Genomic DNA, 24,202 nt, shown 5'->3' with positions numbered 1-24,202 from the left:
TGCCAGGTGCTAGGGAGGCAGAGGTGGTAAGACGGATCTTCCCTCATCAGCCCCCGGGGGCATGTTACACAAAGCTTCGTGACAACTGCAGGAATTGCTACCAGGGAGAAGTCCAGAGCGTTCCAAGAGAATATACAGAGGACCTGACTGTGTGCAGGATGTGGGCAGGGAGAAAGGCAGAGAAGGTCCCCTAGAGTAATACTTGAACTGAGGCTGAAGAACTGGAGGAGGCTTGCTAGGGAGGAAGAGAGACCAGGAGAAGAGAAGGAATTCCAGGCAGAGGGTACTGCAGCCTGTGCAAAGGGGTTCAACGTTGTTGGGGAGCAGTGGGGAAGGCCAGTGACTGCTCAGGCTGGAAGAGGAGTAAGAGCCAGACCATGCCACGCGCTTCGGGCCACTGGAAGGACTTTGAACTTTATTTGCAGACATTCGGCCTGTGATCAGATCTGTGTTTTTAGAAAGATCCCACTTGCTGAGGGTGGAGAAAGAATTGAGGGGGGCGGGTGAGACTACACAGCCAGGGCTGAAAGAGGGGATAGCGTAGAAGTGGCAACAGAGTTGGAGAGAAAGCAATCACAGTCAAGAGGTGACTTGAGGACGTGGGGTGTGAGGGCGAAGCTGGGGCGAAGTGAGAGTAGCATTGCCATATATGCACTACTGAATGTAAAATAGCTGGCTGGTGGGAAGCAGCCGCATAGCACAGGGAGATCAGCTCGGTGCTGTGCGATGACCTAGAGGGGTGGGATAGGGAGGGCGGGAGGGAGATGCAAGAGAGAGCGGATATAGGGACGTGTGTATGCATATGCTGATTCGCTTTGTTGTGCAACAGAAACTAACACAGTACTGTGAAGCAATTATACCCAATAAAGATCTATTAAAACAAAATAATAAAATAGAAAAACATCTGAAACAAAACAAAACAAAAAGAGGTCTTTGAATTTCTTAGTATTGGAAAGGTGACTTCAGCAATAGTTGGACAGGCAGTGCAATATACCCATGGGTTTGTGAAAGTTTCACATTTTCGTTAGCTGGTTGAAGAGCAGGTTTTATTTTCCATGACAGTATTAAATTGGCTGGGGATTAGGCTGAATGTAATTGTTTTATGACCAAATGGATCCCATTGTAATAGTGACCATATATCAGCCTGCCAAGTGCCTGATTTAAGAGTACAAGGCCACAGGGAACTTCTCTGAGTCTACAGATTTGCTGACTAAAGATAAAGGAATGGGACCTTAAACTCTGGCAGCCACGCAGAATGTCCTGGGTCTTAACGGTCTTGCTTGCTACAGTTTAGATAATCGCTTAAATCTGTAAGAGTTCATATATGTAGACTCTGGAACTATATGCTTGCATTGATGAATGGGATGAATAGCCAGGTTCAGATGCTCTGCAGTGCCATGGAAGAATTCCAGTTGATGTGGGGCAAAGACTCCAAGACTGGGTGTGCCGTAATGATGGTGGTCTTCTGGAAAACCAGCTTTGCCAAAATGAATTTGAGCCTGGGAAGCTAGAATTAAATATGTTAGGGATGTGCACCCGAAGGAAAGTCTATCCTGAGCAGTGGCTGATAGGATAGTCTACGGTTGTACAATAGTCTAGAGAACAGAGTGTGGAACCAGAGTCAGGGACTTATGGCTCCGCCATTTACCAGCTCTGCCTCCCAAGCCAGTCACTTACGCTGTCCGAGCCTCAGTTAACCTATTTTTAAAGTAAATATAACAATAATAACAATACCTGCTATGTCACCCAGCATGGTGCTGAAGATGAAAATGACGAAATGAAGATGAAAAGAAACGAAATTTGTGAAAGTGCTTTGTAAGCGAAAAATGAAGATGCTAAAAGAATTGTCATTATTTGTTCCAGTCAAGATAGGCCAAATTGTACCATGGTCAGAAATAGCAACATCTTGCCTTAAAACAAGGTCTCTTTCTTGCTCCTTCCGGCAAAGTCCACTGCCGCTTGGCAACTCTTAGGGTATCACTCTTCCATTCATGTTTTTAGGGACCCTTGCTCACATTGACCTCACCTCACTTTCTGGTTATGCAGTGGGCCCCACTGGCTGGACCACTGTAAAAAGCAGCTGCTGCTTTTCCCCCTCTCCTGGGTTTGTTTTCCCTTCTGCAAGTGCGTTTGGATTTTTCTTTGGGCCATCAGCCATTTCATGCTTTTTTTTTTTTTCTTGTTTGTTTGTTTGCGGTACGCGGGCCTCTCACTGCTGTGGCCTCTCCCGTTGCGGAGCACAGACTCCGGACGCGCAGACTCAGCGGCCATGGCTCACGGGCCCAGCCGCTCCGCGGCATGTGGGATCTTCCCGGACCGGGACACGAACCCGCGTCCCCTGCATCGGCAGGCGGATTCTCAACCACTGCGCCACCAGGGAAGCCCCCATTTCATGTTTTACACGGGGCTGGCTCTTCTCCACACCACCAGTTCAGTCACCAGGGGAAATTGCACACGGGAGAATCTCCTTGTTTCCTCTCTTTTTCTCTTCTGGAATAAGCAGTCACTTATTCCTGACTGGTCCAAGGAGACTAGTATCCTTGGGTGACCAAAGGGAAATCTAAAGGGGGTGCAGAGTTCAGTGGAAGAGGACTGGGCAGAAGAGAACTATCAGGTGGCCTGAAGAATGCTAATGAGAAGGTGAGGGGCAAAGACTGGCGGTAGAAGTGCATTTAGCTTAGCCTCGTTAGGCCGGGGGGCTAGAGCTGGAGGCTGGAATTTGGAGGGAGAACTGGAGTTAGGTGCTAGGATCTGGGAGGAGGAAGATCCCCGAGAAACCCCCCTTCTCCGACACTGTGATACATTGAACCAAGAACAAAGTCAGGAGCCTGGAGCGGCCGGGGCTGAGGGCTGGACTGAATGGCAGAAAGGAAGAGACCCCACAAGCAAATGAAGCTGTGGGGCATCAGGGACCCCTAAGACCATTGCTGTAATGGAGGTGATGTGCATTTTGCTGATTTTTCAGGGGTGATTCCTTTTAGTAACCAAATCCATTGAGATCAAACACAATGCAAACCACAGTGGGAAAAAGGAGTCTGTACCTATATTAATGATTTCCATGCATGGAATGTACAACCAAAATCGGGTTTGAAAACCTTGATACCTTTTGGACCACGTCTGTGGATATCCCTGTGTGCAAAGATCAAATAATGGTAGAAACTAGAGGAAAACATGCTAGCTTTGAGCCCACCCTGCAGCCGGAGTCCAGATAACAGAAATAACAACCAACTCTGTATAGCACCTTCTATATGCTGAATGCTTTTCAGCATTTCACCTATATTGATTTCTTTAATCCTCACAACAACGCCTTTTTTTTTTTTTGGCCGCGCTATGCACCTTGTAGCAGGATCTCAGTTCCCCGGCCAGGGGTTGAACCCCGGGGCCACGGCAGTCCTAACCACCGGACTGCCAGGGAACTCCCGCAACAACGATTGTAGATAGATGCTGTTATTATTTCTATTTAAAGATGAAAAAGAAAACGATCCCAGAATAGTTATGTGACTTGCGAGTTAGTGGGAGAGCCAGGATTCAAACCCAGGCAGTCTAGTTCCAGAGTCCACACCTTTTGCACCATATGGGGCAACGGGATGTCTTGTCCTGTGTCCCTGGTCATCACCACCTTTGCAAGGGGGTTGAACGACCTGCATCTTTTGGAGTGATGCCACTTAAATGGCAACTCTCTTCCTTAGATTCCTCTGTGACATAGCTGACATGGCCTGCAGAACCAGCAAACGCCAGTCAGTGACATGGCTTGGGAGGTCAGTAGAGCTCCTGGGATCTCAAATATTCAGGGAGAAGTTGTGGCCGGGAGTTACAGGACTCCTCTTTCCTCCTGCCTCTCTGGCTTCTCAGAGGAAGCAGACCACTAGGGCTAGATCTGCATCTTCTATTTTTACTCCTGCAGCAAGTTTCTTCCTAGGTAGGTACCCCGCCCTCCCTCCACCACCCGCCCTCCACATCGAGGTTCTGGCAGTGAAGCATTTTCAAATGTTGTTACTCCATGTTTCCAAGAATGTCTGCTTAATCTAGGATTAGGGCAGCCGCAAAACAGGTGGAATCGCAAGTGACAAAATAATCAGATGAGAGAAGGGGAGATGGGACTAACAGATCACAAGGGGTTGGATCAAGTACAGGGGTAGGATTAGGGTCCTGGAAGGCTGGTAGGAGTGAGGCAGGGACGACCCCTGGATGAATGAGGGTAGAGGCGGGTATTAAGGTTGTGAATCAGGCTCAGAGGCGGGAGACAAGAACCCAAGTATTATAAAGTGGACACAAAGTGGGGTGCTGCTCACTGACATGAGGCCTTTCCCATAGGCTCTACCGGGACTGGGTATGAGAGTAGGACGGAGGCATGGCTGCCTCAGCGTGGATGGAGTCCCGAACGCAGAGGAGGAAGCGGGGGGCAGAGGGTCGTTCTGCAGCTACTTCACACCTCCTTGAGGAAGAGACCAGATGGCCAAGTTTTACAGATGGCTAAGCTCAGACTGTGGGTGTAGACCTCTGTTGTTGCCTTCTGACTCTGGTCGTTATCTATCTGCATTCCCTATTTCACAAGTAATTTTTATTCTTTTCAACTTCTCTTCCTCTTTTAGGCCAGATTTCTTAGAGCTGAAGAGCAATTGCTCAAGGATGACCTTGCCTAACTTGAAGCATTACTTGTTCAATAAAACATTAATCTTATGTAAATAAAACTTGATAAGAAGTGCATCCATGCTGCCCTGGTCCCCTCTCTTGGGCTTCTTGTTTCCCTTTTCTGAAGTTTCATTCACTGGTCTCTAATCTCAGCTTGCATCACGTCCCACTGACTAGATTGTTATTCATTCTGTAGTACTGTTTTTATTGCTGCCCAGACACCTAAACCACTTACCATCCCTGAATTCACCAGAGTCGAGCACCCCTAGCCCTGTTAGAACATTCCCCTCCACCGCCGGCCCCCGCTTATGAAATGCTACACTGGCTGAGACTCGGTGTCCCTGCAGCCCCAGGATCCTTCTCTGATGACGGCGCTACAGCCCTTGTGTGAGAGGATCTGCGATTTGCCTCTGATATTGGCAGAGTTCAAGATGCGTCGAGCCACTTTCAGGGTAACTCAATAAGGTTCTATTTACAGAACTCTCTCTTGAGTTCAGCTCCCTGAGGAGAAGTTTTGACTCTCTGTAGGTAGGAAGTCTCATTTCCCTTTATTGCCCCAAATGATATCCAGTACATATTAGAGGCTCCTCTGATATTTGAATGCATTTGGACACCCTCCTTGAACTTAGGTTTAAACTTAAGAGATTTCTTAATAACTTTCACAAGTGTACTACTTACTGTTTGAAAGCAATGCTTTAACTTTTCTAAGAAGAAAAGGAAAGAAAAGCTTACTCAGAGATCATTTAATGAGCATTAACTCTAAAATACGGGAAGTTCTTTTATCCCATTTATCTACTTATCCTATTCTGGACATAGTATGTCCTTTCTTAGTCTTTCTTTTTCAAGCCAAAGATTCTCTCTTGGTTTCTTTGTTTTCAAGAAGTAATTTCTTCTCATGTGCTTTTCTATATTAATGAAAATGAAGAGACCAAATATGGGTTACATTAAATACATTTGGCCTGTCTGTTATTAGACTGAACTAATGATCCACCCCAGCAGGAAACAGATTTCCCTCCTCTAAATTCTTACAACTTGTTGTCTCATTGGTTTACTCGGTTCTTTTTGCATGCTGCCTGTATTTTTGCACCTGCATACTTTTTTTCCAAGGAGATAATATTTTGAAAGCCCTCTTGGTCTGGGACTTAAAGCATAAAGTAGGCACTCACAAAATATAGGCTGTGAAAATAAATAAATGAAGGAATGAAGTAGTAAATTTGACAATAAATTTCCTGACAGGAGATTTCTTAAAACGAACAAGTGCTTCCTAAGAACTAAACACAGAGCGTTTTAGTGACAGTGGTGGCAGCACAAACCAGAGGATTTGGCTTTAAAAAATCCTGGATCTACTCCTAACCACCAGCAGCGTTATAAAGATGATCTTGAACTTGGTGGAATGATTCTGACTCTGCTTATAGGTTTTACAGAGTAAAAAGATTCCTATTCAGTAGACACTTTGTGACTTTCATTTCTTATTCTTTTCACCAAACGGTTGGACCTCTACAGATATTAAGTCAAAGATAACTGACATATCAGTTACCCCCATTACAAACTTTGTAGATGCAGGCCTTCAATGGAAATTCTCTAGTTTTAAACTGTAGACCATTCTTCCTTTACATTTCTTTAAGGTCATCTTTGTAGCGTTAAATGTCAGGCTACAAAAGGTGAATTTAGGGCAGTTGATTTAAGAAGTATGATACAGCCTTCGCTCAGAATCCACGGGGCATTGGTTCCAGGAGCCCCTGCCAATACAAAAACCCAAGGATGCTCAAGTCCCTTATATGAAATGACTCAGTACAGTCGGCTCTAGGGAATCCGTGGTTGGTCGAATCCACAGATTCGGAACCCGCAGAGGGCCTTCTGTACTTTAAAACTTCATGTTCGTGTGTGTAGAGGTGTGGGTGCACACAACAAAACGACTTGTGAATGTCTCTCTCCTTGACCTGTTTTGACCAAACTTTATTACTCATTTAATGGAGTCATGACAAAGAGTAGGAATCAAAACACATGGGGATCACAGAGGCTGTTATGTTTATTGTGCAGAACAGACAGTGATAATCCACTAGAGAAATACTTTCAACAAGCAAGCGATTCAAAGTACAATCATAGACAGCAACTCTACATGAAGAACAAAGTTAGAAGACGCTCAAAGAAACAGGGAGAAAGTCAACTGCAGTTCAACGTCTTGATACTTTTCTCCTGCACACATACCTAACTTGCAGAAATGGTAGAAAAGTTAAATGTCCAGTCTTACTTAGCCTGAGACCAACAACAGCAAAGAACAGTCCTATAAAATTTATCTCCCACAAAAATAAACTATATATATAAAAATTTTATGATGTTCTTACTGTTCCATCGGCCACAAGCTTTTTTCAGTATGAAAAATGAGGTATACTGGGGCGTAAGAGGTAGTAGTGTGTTTTGATTGTACAACGTATAGGAAATAAGAGAGTAATTTCATCAGAGATGGAAACTGCCGGGTGCTCCGAGTTTGGCCAACACGAGCAACTGCTTTAGTTTTGAGCTGGCCAATGAGGTTTCAAAAGGCCCAACCCAAGATACGGAACGGGGCTTCTTATGAGCCACTGTTTAGTTGCTTATTTAATGCACAGTTAACAGTAATGTTGAGTTTTAATTCTCTCCATAGCTCCTTTGGTGATTCACAACAGTGAGCAATCTGCCAGTCTCAGAGAGGTATGTGGCCTTTGAAACTACCTCCCTGAAGCGGCTGGAAGAGAGATGGTTTTGAGTTTCATTTGGCATCAGTACTAAAAGCCAGACTGACACAAGCCGTCATGAGAAGCTACCTCTTGGCCCAGTTGATAATACCATGTTAAAAAGTCAGCACACTCACTAGGAGAGAAAGGAATAAAAACTCTACATAAGAAGCGTTCAAAATAAATCTGGTTGAGACATATTACAAAAATCACATTTGTGTAAAATACATGAAAATATCTGTCAAGCATTTTCTCATATTCAACTAATCTTCAAAACACATATTTTTGATTGCATCATGCAAAAGCTGAGCTTGTTGCATCTCACCTACAAAGCTTCAAGTTTCTTTGAAGGTTGGCTTTATTTTATTTATTTGCAAAAAGTATGTAAAAACATGTTCCTTTCTATCAAAAGCCTTTTACAAAAATAGTTTTGAGGAGGGTTAGCTGCAGTCTGAACTATTTCAAACATTGACAAAAATGAATGCTGCAAGTAACAAGTTCATTCCTTTTGAAGTCTGGAGGTAGGTCTTTGCAAGTCAATGAGTCCATTTCCTTAAACAATTCATGTGAGGTACAAACTTGGAGGGTGATATTTAAACATTACAGTCAGATTTTGTGTGACGTGTAGTGTAAGGAGGAAAAATATCCTTAAGAACCTAGGAGCGACTTGGTTAAAAAATATTCAAGTTAATGTGGAGAATCTAGCAGAGAAGCTGAAACAAGTATTTGTAAAATCTTAATTAAAAAAAAATCCCATAGAAAAATACATAGCCATGCTGAAACACAGTAAGGAGACTGCTTCTTCAACTGTAATTAAGTGTACACAAAGAACTGTAGGCGATTAGCATCACCTACCCATTACTTTTCTTTTTCTTGCATTGCTTGTGTATAGCAGCATGTAGTAAGTACTAAACTGTAAATTAACTGTAATATTCAGAGGTAGTATTGAGCAGTGGGGTTGTATTGCATCTCTGGCTAAAAGTGCAGTTTGAGTGAAGAGATGGTGAGCTGAAATCAAAGTAAAGCACCTCAGCCAACCATCCTATGTCAAAACGTGTTACTTGAAGTAACACATAAGCTTCATTTGAGGTAAGTGGTATTTAGGTCTTTCACAGAAACTGATACACAATGGAGAGAGAGAGAGCGAGCCTGCTTTTTTGTTGCCGTTGTTCTTTAAATTGTAGTATCAACTATAGCAAAAGAAATTTGGATTTCGCCCCTCTCACCTCATAATCCAGGTGAGCTCATCATGCATTATTCTGTTGTACCTTTTCATTAAATTACAAAGAGGATAATTTTACTTGTCTAGGTTCCTTAAAATGCTTTGAGGCTGACAAGTGTGATTTATTGCTAAATGGCATTTGGCTCTGTAGGAAGTAGATTCTACCCGGATGAGGGTTCCTGAAAAAAAAAATGAGGGCCGTGAGTAAATTTATTACTCCTGCTGATATGGGTGGCATCCATAAATAAAGGAGTTGGCAATCTGAGTTTGCTTACTTCCCTTTTTGAAAAGTGAACATCACCTTTTCTGGTTTGTTAAGCTGGATGAAAGGATACATCAGCATTTCGTCTCATTTAGAAATAAAAGTAAAAATTAAAAAAAAAATCATCAAGTAAGTGTCTACAAGGTTATATGGAAAAGAGAGAAGTAGTATCTAGTCCTATCTTTGGTGTTCTAAACAGAAGCTTCACTACTGCGAGCGGGTCGGGTGGTGTCTGAGGCAGTCAGTGTTTCCCACCGCGCCTCTCCTAGCGTTCGGAATGCCCAGCGTCACGCGGGTGACACGTTTCTGGTTTGGATGCAGTGCAGTGATTGACTAAACCCGATTCAGAGGTTCTTCTCACCCACCCACTCCTGCTTATCAGATCCACAAACTATTAGTAGGTTAAGGAAAAAGAGAACAGTAATTAAAAGTTGCATTGTTAAACTGTGTCCCCTGTGTGTACAGCAGTTTTTCACTAAACCTGGGACCGTGAAGGGATTACAAAGAAGGTGATTAATATAGTCCTTTTTAAGGTTACGTGACTTCTCCCCCCACCCCCGCCCCTCCCCCGCCCCGCCCCGCCCCCTAACCCCAGATGAAAGTGGAAAGACCATGGCGACAGAGAGTAAGTGGTCACTGCAGTGTCTTCTCCCTTCAAAAGATCCAACTGCTGCTGAGGTAGAAATTGAATGCTGGCGCCCCCTAATCCTCTTCCGCAGACTCTTGTGAGGATGTCTCTTCAGTCTCCTCCTGGAACACACAAAGGGCACAACCATTACACTGTGTGGGCTGTTCAGACAAACAGTTCAGAGGTGACCTGTTTCCACAGCACATTATGCTGGCTTCAAAAGAGGATGCGGATGATTGGCAAGCCCCCTCGTTCCCAGGGCTTCTTAAACCGTAATTGAGGAATCAAGGTGTTGTTTTTTCCCAGAGCAGTCATTAGCCACTGTTGACTTAAGGCTTGACATCATGGCGGCTGCTCAGCAAATTCAATTGTCTGCCGTCCAGAGAATGTCAGGCCCATGTGAGCTTACTCACCAATCAGAGGGAAAAAGAAATGGATAAATTTTTCCCGACAGCATCCCAGTCATCAGTTTTAAAAACCAGCAAATCAAGTGAAGGGGATCTGTTCTTAATGGACAAAGAAAATGCGTCCTTCAGACGCTGGTCATCATAGCTGATGCTCTTAGGGACTGGCTGTTATTATTCCCATTTTACAGGTGAGAAAATCAAGGCACAGTAAGTCGTATACCCGAAGTCGCAGAGCAAGTCGAGCCAGGCTCTGGGCAGAGTCAGACGGGTGTTGGCAGCTGTGTGTAACCAGGAATGCCACTGCCATGTACCAGAGGCAGCGTGAGGGCAGACTCGAGCCTGAGAAAGGGCTGCAAGAGCTGACGACTCACTTCCTTTCCAAATGGATTTCCTTCTTCTTGTATTTATTAAAGTGCATTTTAAGACAATGACCAAAGCTTGGCATTAACTGCTCAATCTCAATACTGAATCCACACTGACCGAACATTTAATGGTGGTTTGGCCAAGCAGAGAAAATCTAATATATATGTTTTTGCAGGGCCTCCTCTTCCTATAAATCTAATTTCTCCTTCTCTTTTCCTTTTTCTGATTCCGTATGGCTCTGGAATTTGTTGGAATTTCTGCAAGCCGGCTTGAGCTGCAAAGTTCTCTTTCCTTCTGCTTGTTTAACAAACGTGCAGTACCTTTCAGGACATGGGTGGTAAAGCGGAGACAATAAACATTTCTGATAAAAGCATCCTCAGTGAGAGGATGATTTTTATCAAATGCTGTACATTGTCTCATAAGACGGCATGTGAAAAAGATCTGGGAGAAGAGGTAAACATTCACTCCTGCAGCAAACTTTAAGAATGGCCAGCTTAAAACAGCTTATAACAGTCTTCATACTTTAATAGATTTGATTTTCCACATGGCTTCATTTTGTCTGGGTGGCTAACTGACACAATTTATACCTCTCTTCCTTTCCCAGGTCACTACAGTACACCATTCAGTAAAGCATGCCTTAAACCTTGTCTGCATTATATGACCAAACTTCATTCATTAGTGTTTGAAACACTTCAGCTGTGAAGGAACTCCTAAATGCTACCATGTGTGACGCCTTTGCGTAAAAGCAGCAAACGGGAGGGAAAAAAACCCACATGAACGGGTACTCACATGCTCACATGAATGCGCACACGCGGACACACACACACACACACACACACACACACACACACACACACTCTCTCTCTATCCTGGGCTTTAACCACAGGCCACTGCTTACTGCAAACCCTTTGCAAAAGGTTTCAAACGTTCTCTTCCCCCAAGACTGAAGGAGCTGTAAATCCTGGGAATAAACACACACACAAATGAATGGATTACAGCTTAAAAAATATAACCACCGCAGCATCAAGTCATGAGATTTCACACCGGTTTTGTTTAGTCTGCTTTGGGTTATGTGGGAAACGTGGAACGTTTGAAGCTACCTCGCATCTGCTCCCAACCCCCAAACGGCAGGCTTCACATATTTAAGCAGCACGTTTATACCTCTTGACAGGCAACAGGCCATGACCCTGAGATTCTCTATGGAGTCCCGGCCACAAAGGAGGATGTAGCAGGATCAAAGCCACGGACGGACGTGAGAGAGACAAGCCAAGGTTCAGCTGCCCTCTGACCTTGTTTTTTCACTTAATATTTAAATTCCAGAAAGTCATTAAGCTGTTCGGCAGATACGCTCGTCACCGTCCCCAAATGACTCACTTCTCATTATGACAGGAGGTGTGGACTTAGGTAACTACCCTGAAACAGACCACAGATTACACGCCGGCAGATATATGTGATTCCTTCTTCTCTTGGTTAACAGATTAATAGAACGCAGTCAAGCTGGAAACCCCCCTGGATGGAACTGTAATTATTCCATTTCTAACTGCTCGATTTTTCTAGACTATCTGGAAACCAAAGTACTTCCAAATCCGGAAGGAAGTCCAATTTTCAGGCCATGAACTTACAAAGACCTTGTAGTAGATGGAATGTGATCAGCTTTTCAAAACCTTCCCAGAAACTCTGCTTGATTTGAGCTCTTGAAACTCCTGATATGTAAGTGGTTTATTCAAATCCCTTAGACACAACTCAGCTGAAAATGATGGTGCCTCATCCTCATATTGTTTCCTTTATTTAACGGTTCTTAACACAACATGGAGAGTTGTTTTATTTCCACCGACACTGAAATGCTTCTACTAGTAGCTGTCAGTTAGTACTGGTACATAACTAGGATGTCAGAGGGTGGGAGCCTCACTCCGTCAAACTTCTGGAGGTGATGCAGCTCTCTCACGTTCAGAACGATGGTTTTCTCAGTGTTTGGTTCTTGGAGAGCTCTCTCTTCCTGGCATAGCCCTGACTGGCCATCCTCCAAAGGACGGCATGGCTGCCAAGTGGATGGTGTTGGCTGGGCACGTGGCACCTCTCACCTCTGCAAGACCCAGTTCTCACCTTCCCAGTGACTTGGCCTTTTGCTACACGTATGGTTGCTGTGACAAAAGTGTGCGTGTAATTAAGAGAAGAAAAACCCTCTTCGTTGTTTTGTTTTGGTTCCACGATTCATTTACTGAATTGGGGCAGGTGATTTGACAGCAGATTGCGAGATAAGGCTGGGAGAGAAGAGTTTTTGCTTTCCCTCCCAGGAGCCATGTGGGTCACGGATGCATGAAGATGGAGTCGGGAAATCCACCTTCAGCTGCCCTGTCACGGCTGACCAGACTTCACACAGGGCCCTTCTGCGGTGCAAAGAGTGGACAGGACCCGGTGACGAAGGGAATAAGCGGCAGGTTCTGACGTCCCCCAGGGATCTTACTTTCATAGCAGAGTAGTTGGTAGGGACCCTTGAGATTCAATCCTCCGCAGTTAACTTAGAAGACACTGCCATTACTGCAGGTGATAGCTTGCAACTTGAGATATTTATTTAAATTGCTTCATGTTCGCAACATACGCCCAAAGGATCTTTGACCTTGGGTAGCCCCCCAAGAGCAGCTCTGAGGCAATAAGGAGGTGGAGAGACCATAGCCGAGCATCCTCCACATCTCATTAGGCGCTGGCTGGTGAGATGGGAAGGCCAAGAAGCCACAGTCTGGTAAGGAGGCTTACCGTTGGAATGGGGCTTCACGAATGTAGGATAAAAGGACTTTTCAAAGTGAAAGTGCATAGTGACATTTTTATGAGTACCAGCCACTAAGGCCTCTAAACACAGAACAGCCCCCAGCCATCCACTCAGTTACCTTACAAAGAACACTGAGGCTGTACCACACTGGGGTGAAACATGGATTTTTTGGGCAGAAAACTGAAGAGAAGGAAAAGAAAATGAGCAGAGTTGGAGAACTATATTTTTATTACTACTACTGGAAAAATTGCACTCATTTTGCCTTAGTCTTTCTTTTGTTGCCCCCAAAAAGGAATTTAATAAGTGTAACTCTTTCATTGCTTTCATTACGCTTGTGGAAGAAAACCCCCACTGAAACCTAGATATATAGTTTGCACCTATCTCCATCCTTTTAATTTGGTTCAGCACAATGCATGTGGCGTATACCCTCGGGTACACTTCTGCTAACTTATTCAAAAGGGGGAAGAAGACATCCCAATAGCCACCCTGATCCCCTAATGTTGGATGGAATTTTTCAATGTCTTAGGCGTTTAACCATAGATGTTACCACACAGGCACGGGTGAGGGTGTGCGCTGGAGGAAGGTTCAGTGTTTAATGTGACAGCTGAAGCTCTGGGTTTAATTTTCAGATGCAGACTAAACAGCAGATCTGCAGTGGAAAGGAGGCCAGTGAATTTTAAATGGAACCGAGAAGTGGATATACTCTCCCCTCAAACTTTAGGAGTGCTGTCACCATGATGCCCCTCTTTGTGTGTATAAGGAGTGCAAAGTCATAGACGTCCACGCCAGCTTTAATAAATCCTTATTTTTTCCCCTTGGTTGCAAAGAATTCTGCAACTCTCTTATCATAAAATGCTGCAGGCTACAAATACATCTGTAATTTAAGCTGTCTTGCCAGTAAACCTACCAATACCTGGTAATTTAGAAAGCGTAGTTATGGTTTAATGACATTCTTTTTGTCATCTTAGTATGTCCAGTTCCTTAAGCACTTGGAATGCCACACTCACGAGTGTTTCATGTTCGTCGTGACTATCTCGCGCCAATCCCGCCGGAACAGAAATTATGGGCTCTCCTCAGCAGCAGTGACCAGAAACGAGTTTTCAAGTTCCATCTGCAGCTAAGTGACCCTCAAGACCACAAAGCAGACTCTTTCTATTTCTGGGTCAGATATTTTAATTTTAAATGGACTGGGGCTGTTTAACTTAATGGAAAGTGATTATTTCCTCCAACTAGGAAAACTTTATATTGCATTTTAAAAAACATATCCACTAGAACCTACTTAAACCCTATGAGCAGGCAAGTGCAAGGGATTCTGGTAGAAACGGTAGGGGGGAAATATGTTTTTCAAAAGGAGACTTTAGAAGTTGGGATATTTACGGTATTTGTACCTGATCTTTTTTTTTTTGTTTTTTTTTTAATTTTAGTTTTATGTATTGGATTGGCCAAAAAGTTCACCCAGGTTTTTTGTAAGATGTTACGGAAAAAACCCGAACAAACTTTTTGGCCAACCCAATGTATGCAAATATACAAGCATCTACCTTGCATGTGCTACCATCAATGTAATAAAGCCAGTATAAGGTCTTATTGGGGGATATTTGAGGTAAAGAAGGTTGATCCTAGATGTCACTGACCACAGGCACCAACCCTGGCATTAATGGGTGTATAACTTGTGCCTTATTCTCACTGTGTCAGACCGGTAATGAGAATACTCATCTCGCTGCCCAGCAGGGTGTGAGAAAAAATGTGACAACCAAATGGGAAAACTTTGAAAAAAAAGAGTAAAAATCCTGTAAGGCTACGGTGTGGAGCTATGATGATTAATTATAGCTACTCATTCTGTGTTTCTTTCTTTACCTGTGATTCAATGATAGATTGTTGAGAAAGAAAGGAAAAAAAAAAACCCCTATTATTAAACAATGCCTCCTCAATAAAACAAAATAAGACATCTTAGATTTGTAAAATACACTCCTGTTTGTCTTATTCATGCCTCTGGTCAGAGTTCCATTACTGAAAATATTGTAAACAGAGGTAATATTTATCCCTGGGATACTACGAATTTCTTTCCTGGGATGAAAGGCTATTTAAAAATATCTTCAGGAGGGAGTCTCAGTTTTCAGATAGGGAATTCATTTTCTGTATAAACTAACTGCAAGTCTCAGGATCCTGGAAGTCATGATTTCTGAGGATCACAAGCTTGATCAATTTTCCATGCCAGATCTAATTCGTGCTGAGAAGTCTCATGTTTAAAAAATAGCTAAAGATTTTCGCATGAAGGAAGCACTCAGAAGAAGGAAATTCATTTCAACATTTCCCAAATTGTTGAGGAATGTCCTTCCTTTTATGCAGAGTAGTTTTAAATAAAAGTGGATAGATTAAAGGCTGCTTAGTGGTTATATTCTGGATATGTTTATGAATGGCACAGATTAGGAGAACCTTTTCTCTTTGTTTTCCATGTGTAAAAAATTTTTCCTAACTTGTATTTGTTGCCAGGGAACAGAACATTTCTGGATTTTAATCATTATTGCGCCAAACATTTTTCATTATCCTGAGATAGGACTTTTGAATAAGATTATGAAAATATCAGTAATAATACTAAGCTAACAAATAATTCTTCAATAAGACATTTCAGTGTCCAGCAAACATTCTCTGAAGGTACAGAAAGTTTCTTGGATAAAGCAACATATTTCTGTTCAAACATTAAGGAATTTCTTAGAAAGGCCATGTTTTAAATCCGTTACTATTTATTCATATTAATTTTGGTCAGCAAGTTTGGATAATAAGAAAGCTTACATATTGAATAAATAATCGTTTTTTATCCAATTCACATCAAAATGCACAGGAAAAGCATTCTGCAACATGCCTAGAAAAGCAGGCAGACATGGCCATTTTATTTTTAGCCTAATCCACAGGCTTTACCACACAGTTAAAAACAATCACACTTAAAAAAAAAAAAAAAAAAAAAAAAAACTCCTATAGGAAATCCGTCAAGTCCAGAAATACTATATTTTGCCTTTTGGAGTTTTATATCTTGCCCCAAATTGAGTGACGTCCTTTCACTTCCGTTAGAAGTTTATGTCATCTCTGTAAGACATTCCCTGCCAAGAAACAGCTGACTTCATCTTGCCAATATTCCTTTATTACAACTAAGCTAATGACTTCATATGTTTACGGTTAATAATCATTTTGATATGCTTCCTCTGCCCTCCCCCCGTGCTGCTAGATCCCTGAGGTACTTTATTACAGGGGTTAAGTGTTGCTTTCTACTTGGCTCTCCTCCTCCCTTGACCTTTGCAATGTCAGAGGTCAGAGGTTAAATCAAAAAGTATTTCCTATACAACAAAACAGTCCCACTCAGGGCAGGCTTTGATACAATTCTTCATGTTTTGCCAGTTGGTACCGAACATTTACTGGCCCACAAAATGTTTTACCAGCTTGAAAGGGCGTAAGTTGGAAAATAACTAAATCAGTACTCTTTATGACTTAAGCGGTATAAATCACTATTCTCCCTGAGTGAGTAGAGAGTGCCTCTTTTCTTCAAGTCTGATTTATGATGAACTATTGACTGTACTGGCCAAGATACCACGTAAAGGATGAGTGTGAGAGTGAGAACTCTCCCTTCTTCCTCCTTCCTCCCTTGTACGTCTAGACTGAAAGCCCCCAGGAAAAATGCCTTCTTTGAGAACAAGATGTTGACTGCAATTCATCAACCTGCTTGTCCCAAAATGAAATCTCTCATTTTGCTCTAAACAATGTTTAGGTTGTCTGAAATATAAACATCCTTAAAACTGCCCTTGAAGTCTCTGTAAAAACATTCAGCTTTTTTTTTTTTTTTTTTTTTTTAAGGGGGGAAAATCCCATGATAACCAAGGCTTACTGAAATTTCTTTGCTCCGATACACACCACCCACAGAAGATGTTACTCCCAGGTAAAAGCTCTATTTCGAAACAGAAAGCTTTGTTTCCAGTCTTTTAGAAACTGAAAACTTTCCAGTTCTCTCACTGGGAAGTTGAAAAGGAGCAGGTTTCTACCTGTCTTAATTGCTAGAGGTGTAGCTTGCCAGGGCTGTACAACAATGAGGAAATTGAGGAAAGGAAGGAGAACTTAGGATTTTTAAAAGCTGTTTTTACCCTTTGGGTAGGGCTCAGGTGAGAAAATATGTCTGAATTATATATAAGGACTCACTTCTAATCTCAGTTTAAAGCCTTAAAAGGGGGAAATCAAGAGACAATAAGATATCTAATAAACCAGCAAGATCTTTTCAGAAGTCTGAGATGGAGTGAGATTTTTTTCTTATCAAAATGAAAACTTGAGAAACAAAGCCCCCTCTACCAATAATAATAACCTGATACACTATGGGATTTCTCTTATAAAAACAACAGTAGCAGAAACAAAACCTACCACTGTTGCCTACTCAAGTTGAGAATGTAATCCATGTGGCTGAGAAATCAACTTTCAAATTGCTAAAAAACTAGGAAATTAGCTAATTTCTTACTTTATCACTTTAAATGAAAATATAGTAGAGTTCTCCAGTAAGCTTTGTTTTCACTGGTTTGGGAATTTAAAAAAAACAGTTAACATAAATATTAGAGATTTTCCCCTTTAGATTTTTAAGATTATTAAGGTTTGCAGCTGATGGTACCTGGTGGACTTCCCAAGCACAAACCCCTGTGGTAGGGTTTTCCTTAAATTTTTATTCCTCACAAGATGCATGTACTTATATACACAAATCCACATGAATAAGATTTATCATAATCCTGAATTTGTCTCCTTAGAATGAACTGTGACTTTCTGTAACCCAGTTTCGAGAAGTGGCATCCTTGAAGTTCTGAGCTTTCAGAATTTGATGGCATGAGGATACTTCAGAAGAGAGTCTTTGTACTTCCACACATATGGAATTACATACAAGCCAAGTGATTCTAACTGCTTTAGTCCTAATGATAGGATGTAGCGATCACCGTAAAATTACCCCTAAGTTAAAAAAATCCTTATTTTAAAAACGTGCAGTGAAAAACACTTGAGGTCAAAAAGATAGTAGTTTTGAACTAATTAGAATTCTAACGTTTTTGAGAATACAAATCTCTGGAAATAAAAAACCTAGCATACAAAAATAAGTCAGAATGTAATAATACTCCCTGGAATGTATACAAGTCTCTTCAAAATGTTCTTGGGAGTAAGGTAAGATGCATTGTTTTTATCCCAGTTCATAGATGGATACATAGGGAACAGAGAGATTAATTCACCCATTGATGGGGCCAGAAAGCAAAACCTAGGTCTGCTTAGACACTGCTGAGTCCTTTTCTTGGGATGTAAAATATTTAATCGTGCTAAAATTTTCACCACCTCAAAACAGGACCTGAATGTAACCCTTCAAAGTAGTGTTGATGAAGAAAGGATATGAGCCTGAGTTAATCCAGACTGCTACATGGAAAAGCCATCTGGGAGGGTATTTTGAAAGAAACAGATGGAAAAGGAAGAGATTCTTTTGAATGTGATGTAAAATTTACATTATCCTCCATGAACTTCTGTGTAGTCCCCATGTTTATATAATTCATCACTGTGTCCTTAGACAATATAGATTAGGAAGCCCAATGAGCTCATGTTCTTTTTTCTGAGTCTGAACTCTCCTTTCAAGGGCAAATCTGGAGCAGGGTCTGTAGGTCTGTAACACAGCCAGATTGATCAGTGAGAACCAACCCAATCCATCTGTGGTTTCTTTGATATGATTGATTCTCTTAGGACAAAAATTTATGATGTCACATCATTTCTTGGTATATTACTGCCCAATTTGCAGTCAGTTTCAGCCACATTCATAATCTCCACCAATGATTTATCTGTCTCTGGCTCTTTACTTTTGAATATGCCATTCATCTCATCTGTAACATCTTCCCCTCTTTCCCTAATCTATGTCTTTATTTTTTCTTCTGTAGCTAAACAACAACAACAAAATTGAAACTCTTCTGGGGATCATCCCTTTAAGCAACACATGGCATTCCACTCATTCATCTGTATCCCATTGTGCGTCATATAGATTGATATTCTGTGCTCATTTGCTCAACAAATGTTCAAATGTCTTCTCATGTGTGTTCACTGAGTATCTTCATCCCTGGCTCTACATTACACTCACTTGAGGAGTTCATAAAAAATACTAATGCTTGGGTTTCCAGACCAAATAATCAGAATCACTGAAGGGTGGGGCTAGTGGTGTGTAGGTAAATGTTCAACAACTTGCTCTCCAGTAAAAAAAAAAGTCCTGATTTGTAGTATTTTCCAAGTTCCATGGTGTAAATACTCCTACCATAGTGGATTTCAAGTTACCTACTTGCCATCAGTAAATATAAAATTTGGAAGAGATACTCACAGCTGCCTTACAAGGGCTGGTTCCAGCGCATACCACTGGGTAGGGTTCAGGATGTACACACACACACACACACACACACACACACACACGCACACACGCACACATGCACAGAGCTGTCAGTCAATTCAGCATCTGTGGGGGATTGGTTCCTGGACCCACCACAGATACCAAAATCATCACTGGGTAGGGTCCATACACACACATGGGCACAGACACACACACACACACACACACACACACACAGAGTTGTCTGTCCTTCAGTATCCGAGGGGCATTGGTTCCAGGACCTTCCTCAGATACCAAACTCTTCAGACGCTCAAGTCTCACAGTTGGCCTTTACTCCGTAACTGTGATTTTGCATTCACCAATTCAACCAACTATGGATCGATTGTGTAGTACTGTAGTATTTATTGAAAAAATCCACGTATAAGTTGACCATCACAGTTCAAACCCATGTTGTTCAAGGGTCAACTGTATATGGCATATAATATACAACTGTGTATATATATATGTATGTGTGTGTATATATAATCATATTTATATTATCTGTAGGTGATCCTCATATGCAGCCAAGGGCAAGAACCTCTGAGCCAGACTACACATTTCTCAGATGCACGTGACTAAGTTTTCGTTCGCCTTATCTTCCCTAAACCCCAAGAACAGAGACTGAATCAAAGTTGTTAACAGACCACATAAGGTTATTAATCTACTGTTCACAGCCCATGATGCAACAGCGAACACTGCAGTCTCCTTTGACCCCAATGCACAGATTTATAAATTCATTTGCTCTTTTTTAAAAAAATTCCTTACAGATTTCCTTACTGATGAAGCATGAGAGGCTAAATATATTTGGGATCTCCTACTTAAAAATGTCAAGCTTGGTTTACATTTTGTTTTGTTTAATATTGCATAGAAACACTTGAACACAGTGTACTTATTTTTAGTGCCCCCAACACTCTTGGCTTTTGGGAAAGGGAACAGCTATGAGGATGATTTTTTTTCATGGAAACTCTGTTTTTATTCTATTTAAAGCACATGTGTAATTATTCAGATGCATTTCCCCTGTGTGCTTTTATATCTGTTTAGAAGCTTCATTTCTCTTTCAAGCTGCATTTGTAAAGAATAGTAGACACAGGAGATTGTCTGAATGGTCTTTCCCAGGCAAGGCAACATTGTCCCAAGAGAACAGGGTGCAAGGTACAGTTTTAGAGACCTCTAAGGAAAAGATCCCAGGGATAAATTATATGAAAAATCTACAAAGAACCTGGTAACCCATGACACTGCTTAATAACTTCGGCAGGTTCTGCATGACGCACCTAGATCTCCCGGGCATCTCTTTCAACCCAGAAAGGGAGAACAGCAAGATATTTTCACATTTTAATAAAGATCACATACTTAGCAATCATGGTTAATTTATTCTTCAAGATATACTTCCTCAATAAGCATGATTCTTATGCTTCTATGTACAGATCATAGTTGGGACAAGGAACTCCAGGCATACGGAACAAAAGAAGTAAAGCTGGTTCCTAATTTTGATGTTGCCAAAGATGTCAGAAACTGTGATTCAGCCTAACTGAAGTGAGACCTGAGAGTTCGTCAATAGCAAAATTAGTATAACTATTTCCCAATTTCCCAGTCTTCTTTGGGAGTGTTTTGGGATCACCAAATGTTATGGAATAATTCAATGAATAGATATGTTTCCAGTCATGGATCATGATATATTTTGTGGCTAATAAGTCCTGTATCAGGTCAACGGAATATGGATAGGGAGATGGAAAGGACAAAACTTGATGTTTAAGAGTTGGCAAAACACATGATAAGATTAAGTATTTGTTTTATATGAGGCACTAAAAGGTTTTATTTTTTTAAGTATTTTTATTTGTTCTGTATACTTCAGGCCTTGATCTTTTAGAATTTTTAAAAATCTCAGTCTATGTATTCTCGACTTTGTCTGAAGGATACAGCCAATTTTCAAGAATACTACAATGCTGACACAAGACTAGAAAAATACTAATTAAAGATTTAATTTGGGGTCATATTTTTTTCACTATTTACATTAACTGGGGAAAAAAAGCATAATGACCATCTCTTACCTGAGCAGGCTTCTTCTGAACAACTTGTTGAGGCTAAGAAAGAAAGAAAAGAATCATTATAATTTAAAAGGAAACACGCATAATGAAAATAATCAAGTATACATGTTTTAAACATAGACACTTGTCTGCAAAGACAAAATTTTCAAGGTTCAGATGGTTTATTTCAGGTTAAAGGGTGTTTATTCATTATCTTCACATGTTAAAGAAATACAATGCAGGTTATCTCCATTAAAACAATTCCCAACTAAGGTTCTGCAATACATACCAATTACATCAAAATAAACTTGCTCTTCTATTCACTTTGTTTTAGCCTGTATATCACAAAACTTAGGAAGTGAAAGGGCCTAATTTATTAATATTTTGGTTTTTAAAAAAACCAGCTTTACTGAGATATAATTTATATTCCATAAAATTCACCCATATGAAGTGTAAACATCAAAGTATTTTAGTATATTCAGAGGGTAGTACAAACATCACCACAATCTAATTTTAGAATAATTTCACCTCTTGTGAAAGACCCTGTATCCATTATCACCCACTCTCCATTCCTTCCTGCTTCCCTAGCCAACCTCCCATCCCTAACCAATCACTAATCTACTTTCTTTCTCTATAAATTTGCCTATTCTGGACATGTCATGTAAATATATGGTCTTTTGTATCTTTTGTAATCATACAATATATGGGCTTCTCTCACTTAGCATAATGTTTTCTAGGATCATTCTGTTACAGCATGCATCAGTAATTCATTCCTTTTTACGGCCAAATAATATTCCATTGTACGGATATGCTACATTTTGTTTACCCATCCATCAGTTCATGAACGTCTGGGTTGTTTCCAACTTTTGGCTATCATGAATAATGCTGTTATGAACCTTCTGTATAAGAAAACTTCATGTATAAGTTTTAGTGTGTACATGTTTTCATTTCCCTTAGGTACATAGCTAGGAGTGGCATTTCTGGGTCACAAAGGTAACTGTACGTTAAACTTTTTGAGGTGCTGCCAGACAGTTTTTCAAAGCAGCCTCACCATTTTACATTCCCACCAGCAATGTATGAGGATTCCGATTTCTCCCCATATGTGCCAACACTTGTTATTGTCTGTCTTTTTAATGATAGACATCCTACTGGGTGTGAAGGTGAATGTCATTGTGGTTCCAATTTGAATATTCCTAATGGCTAGTGATGTTGAATATCTTTTCATGTACTTTCTGGCCATAGGTATATCTTCTTTAGAGAAATGTCTATTCAAATCTTTTCAAAATGTATTTGGCTTTTCATTATTGAGTTATAAGAGTTCTTTATATGTTCTGGATACATATCCCTTATCAGAATATGATTTGCAAGTATTTTTTTCCATTCTGTGGGTTTGTTCACCTTCTTGATGTTACCATTTGCAGAATATTTTGTTACACCTATATCTGTGTATCTTTATCATCTATATGTATTTAATTCTGGATGTAGTGCAACTCCCCTCTTTTGAGTAAAAAACCTGAGGAAACTTTTTTCTACTCAGCCTAAATTAACTGTCCAATATTTAGAGTATTAGAAAAATATTTAAGTTATTCTTTGGTGTTGTAAAAGGTGGATCTGAAGCCCAAGTTTTTTAATGGATTACTTCCAGTACTCACTCTCATGTCTGAATATAAGCCTTATTTATTCTATCTACACATCCCTGAGATTTGCAAATACAACTGAACCACTTTGATGTGGGCAGTGACATGCTTCTGTGGTACAAATGAAAGAAATAAAATTGCTACAGAAGTTAAGGTAAATTCACTATATTGTGAAGGGGTAGAGCTTCTATTCATTTTCTTTCAGAATTTCAGTGATGGTGTGATGTCTTATTGCCACTATAGTAAACGTGTTTTATAAAAATCATCAGAGCTTTTTTTTTTTTAAATGAACAAGATAAAAATAAAAGAAATGGCAAAATACTTTTGTTTACTGAAAAAAAAAGTTTGAGTTTAAACCACAGTAGAGATGACATCATAAAAGCCCAGGTTTTGAGATGATGTTTTCTCCAGGTGGAAGCCAACCAAGGATGATTAGGACTCCTTGCCTCTTAGGATTCAAATGTGTGTGCTAAGAGAGTATTCATTTCAAAAGAGTCATTTGTAAGAACAGACCACTCTTCTCCCCTCTCTTTTTTCCTGCTGATTACACCTGTACACATGTTTACTCCCAAACCATTTCAAATCCTCACACATTCTTGCAGGCTGACTGGTTCCTACTGCTCAGAAGTCCCCCTCCCTTTTTGGCCTAGGAGCCCACATTCATGTGACTCCTGCACACTGTGGGTCTCAATGAAATCCTCTGAAAGGGCTGCCAGCTCACCCAATTTTCCATGAATTAGGTCCTGACACTTCAATGAGGGGAAAGACAATGTCTGAAACCCTGCCAGCCCTGGCTCCCGGCCTAGTTCGTGTCACAGAACTTCTACCAGCTGCCCTTCCACACAGCACTTCATACTTTTCCGACCACCAAACAAACAGACCCTTGAGGACTTTCAATGCTGGTTGGGGTTCTGGCTGCCAGGATGTTTTCCCAGCCCCTGGCACCCAATGGCTCCAGACTGTGCCGAGAACGTTTTCTGTTGTTGTTCTTTTGTGTTGCTTTTATTCTTATGAATGGCTTTGGTAGAAAATGCAGATGGAAGCACAATACTACTGCCATTCATAAAATGGGAAACGAAACAAACTGCTGTCTGGAAATTTTGGGGGACACCAAACAAACTGCAAATCTCTTATCTTCCTTGG

General features: G+C 41.1%; 1 protein-coding gene across 2 annotated transcripts in view; it reads right to left on the bottom strand.

The window, feature by feature from the left end:
* Positions 1 to 9,532: 9,532 nt before the first annotated feature.
* The window catches only part of HMGA2 (high mobility group AT-hook 2), a gene marked incomplete at both ends in the record, with an annotated part of 135,253 nt that continues 120,583 nt past the window's right edge, over positions 9,533 to 24,202 (bottom strand). Inside the window, 2 exons of one of the 2 annotated variants that reach the window (XM_082664994.1) lie at positions 9,533 to 9,580; positions 21,447 to 21,479. In XM_082664994.1, the coding sequence (XP_082521120.1) occupies positions 9,533 to 9,580; positions 21,447 to 21,479 (81 nt within the window). The remainder of the gene's footprint in view (positions 9,581 to 21,446; positions 21,480 to 24,202) is intronic. The other variant, XM_082664995.1, reaches the window with a different exon arrangement.

The sequence above is a fragment of the Grampus griseus genome (genome assembly GCF_964374135.1).
Source record: "Grampus griseus genome assembly, chromosome: 11".
Classification (NCBI taxonomy): Eukaryota; Metazoa; Chordata; class Mammalia; order Artiodactyla; family Delphinidae; genus Grampus; species Grampus griseus.
Note: the sequence above shows the minus strand (reverse complement) of the source record. Positions and strands in the feature narration are given on the sequence as shown.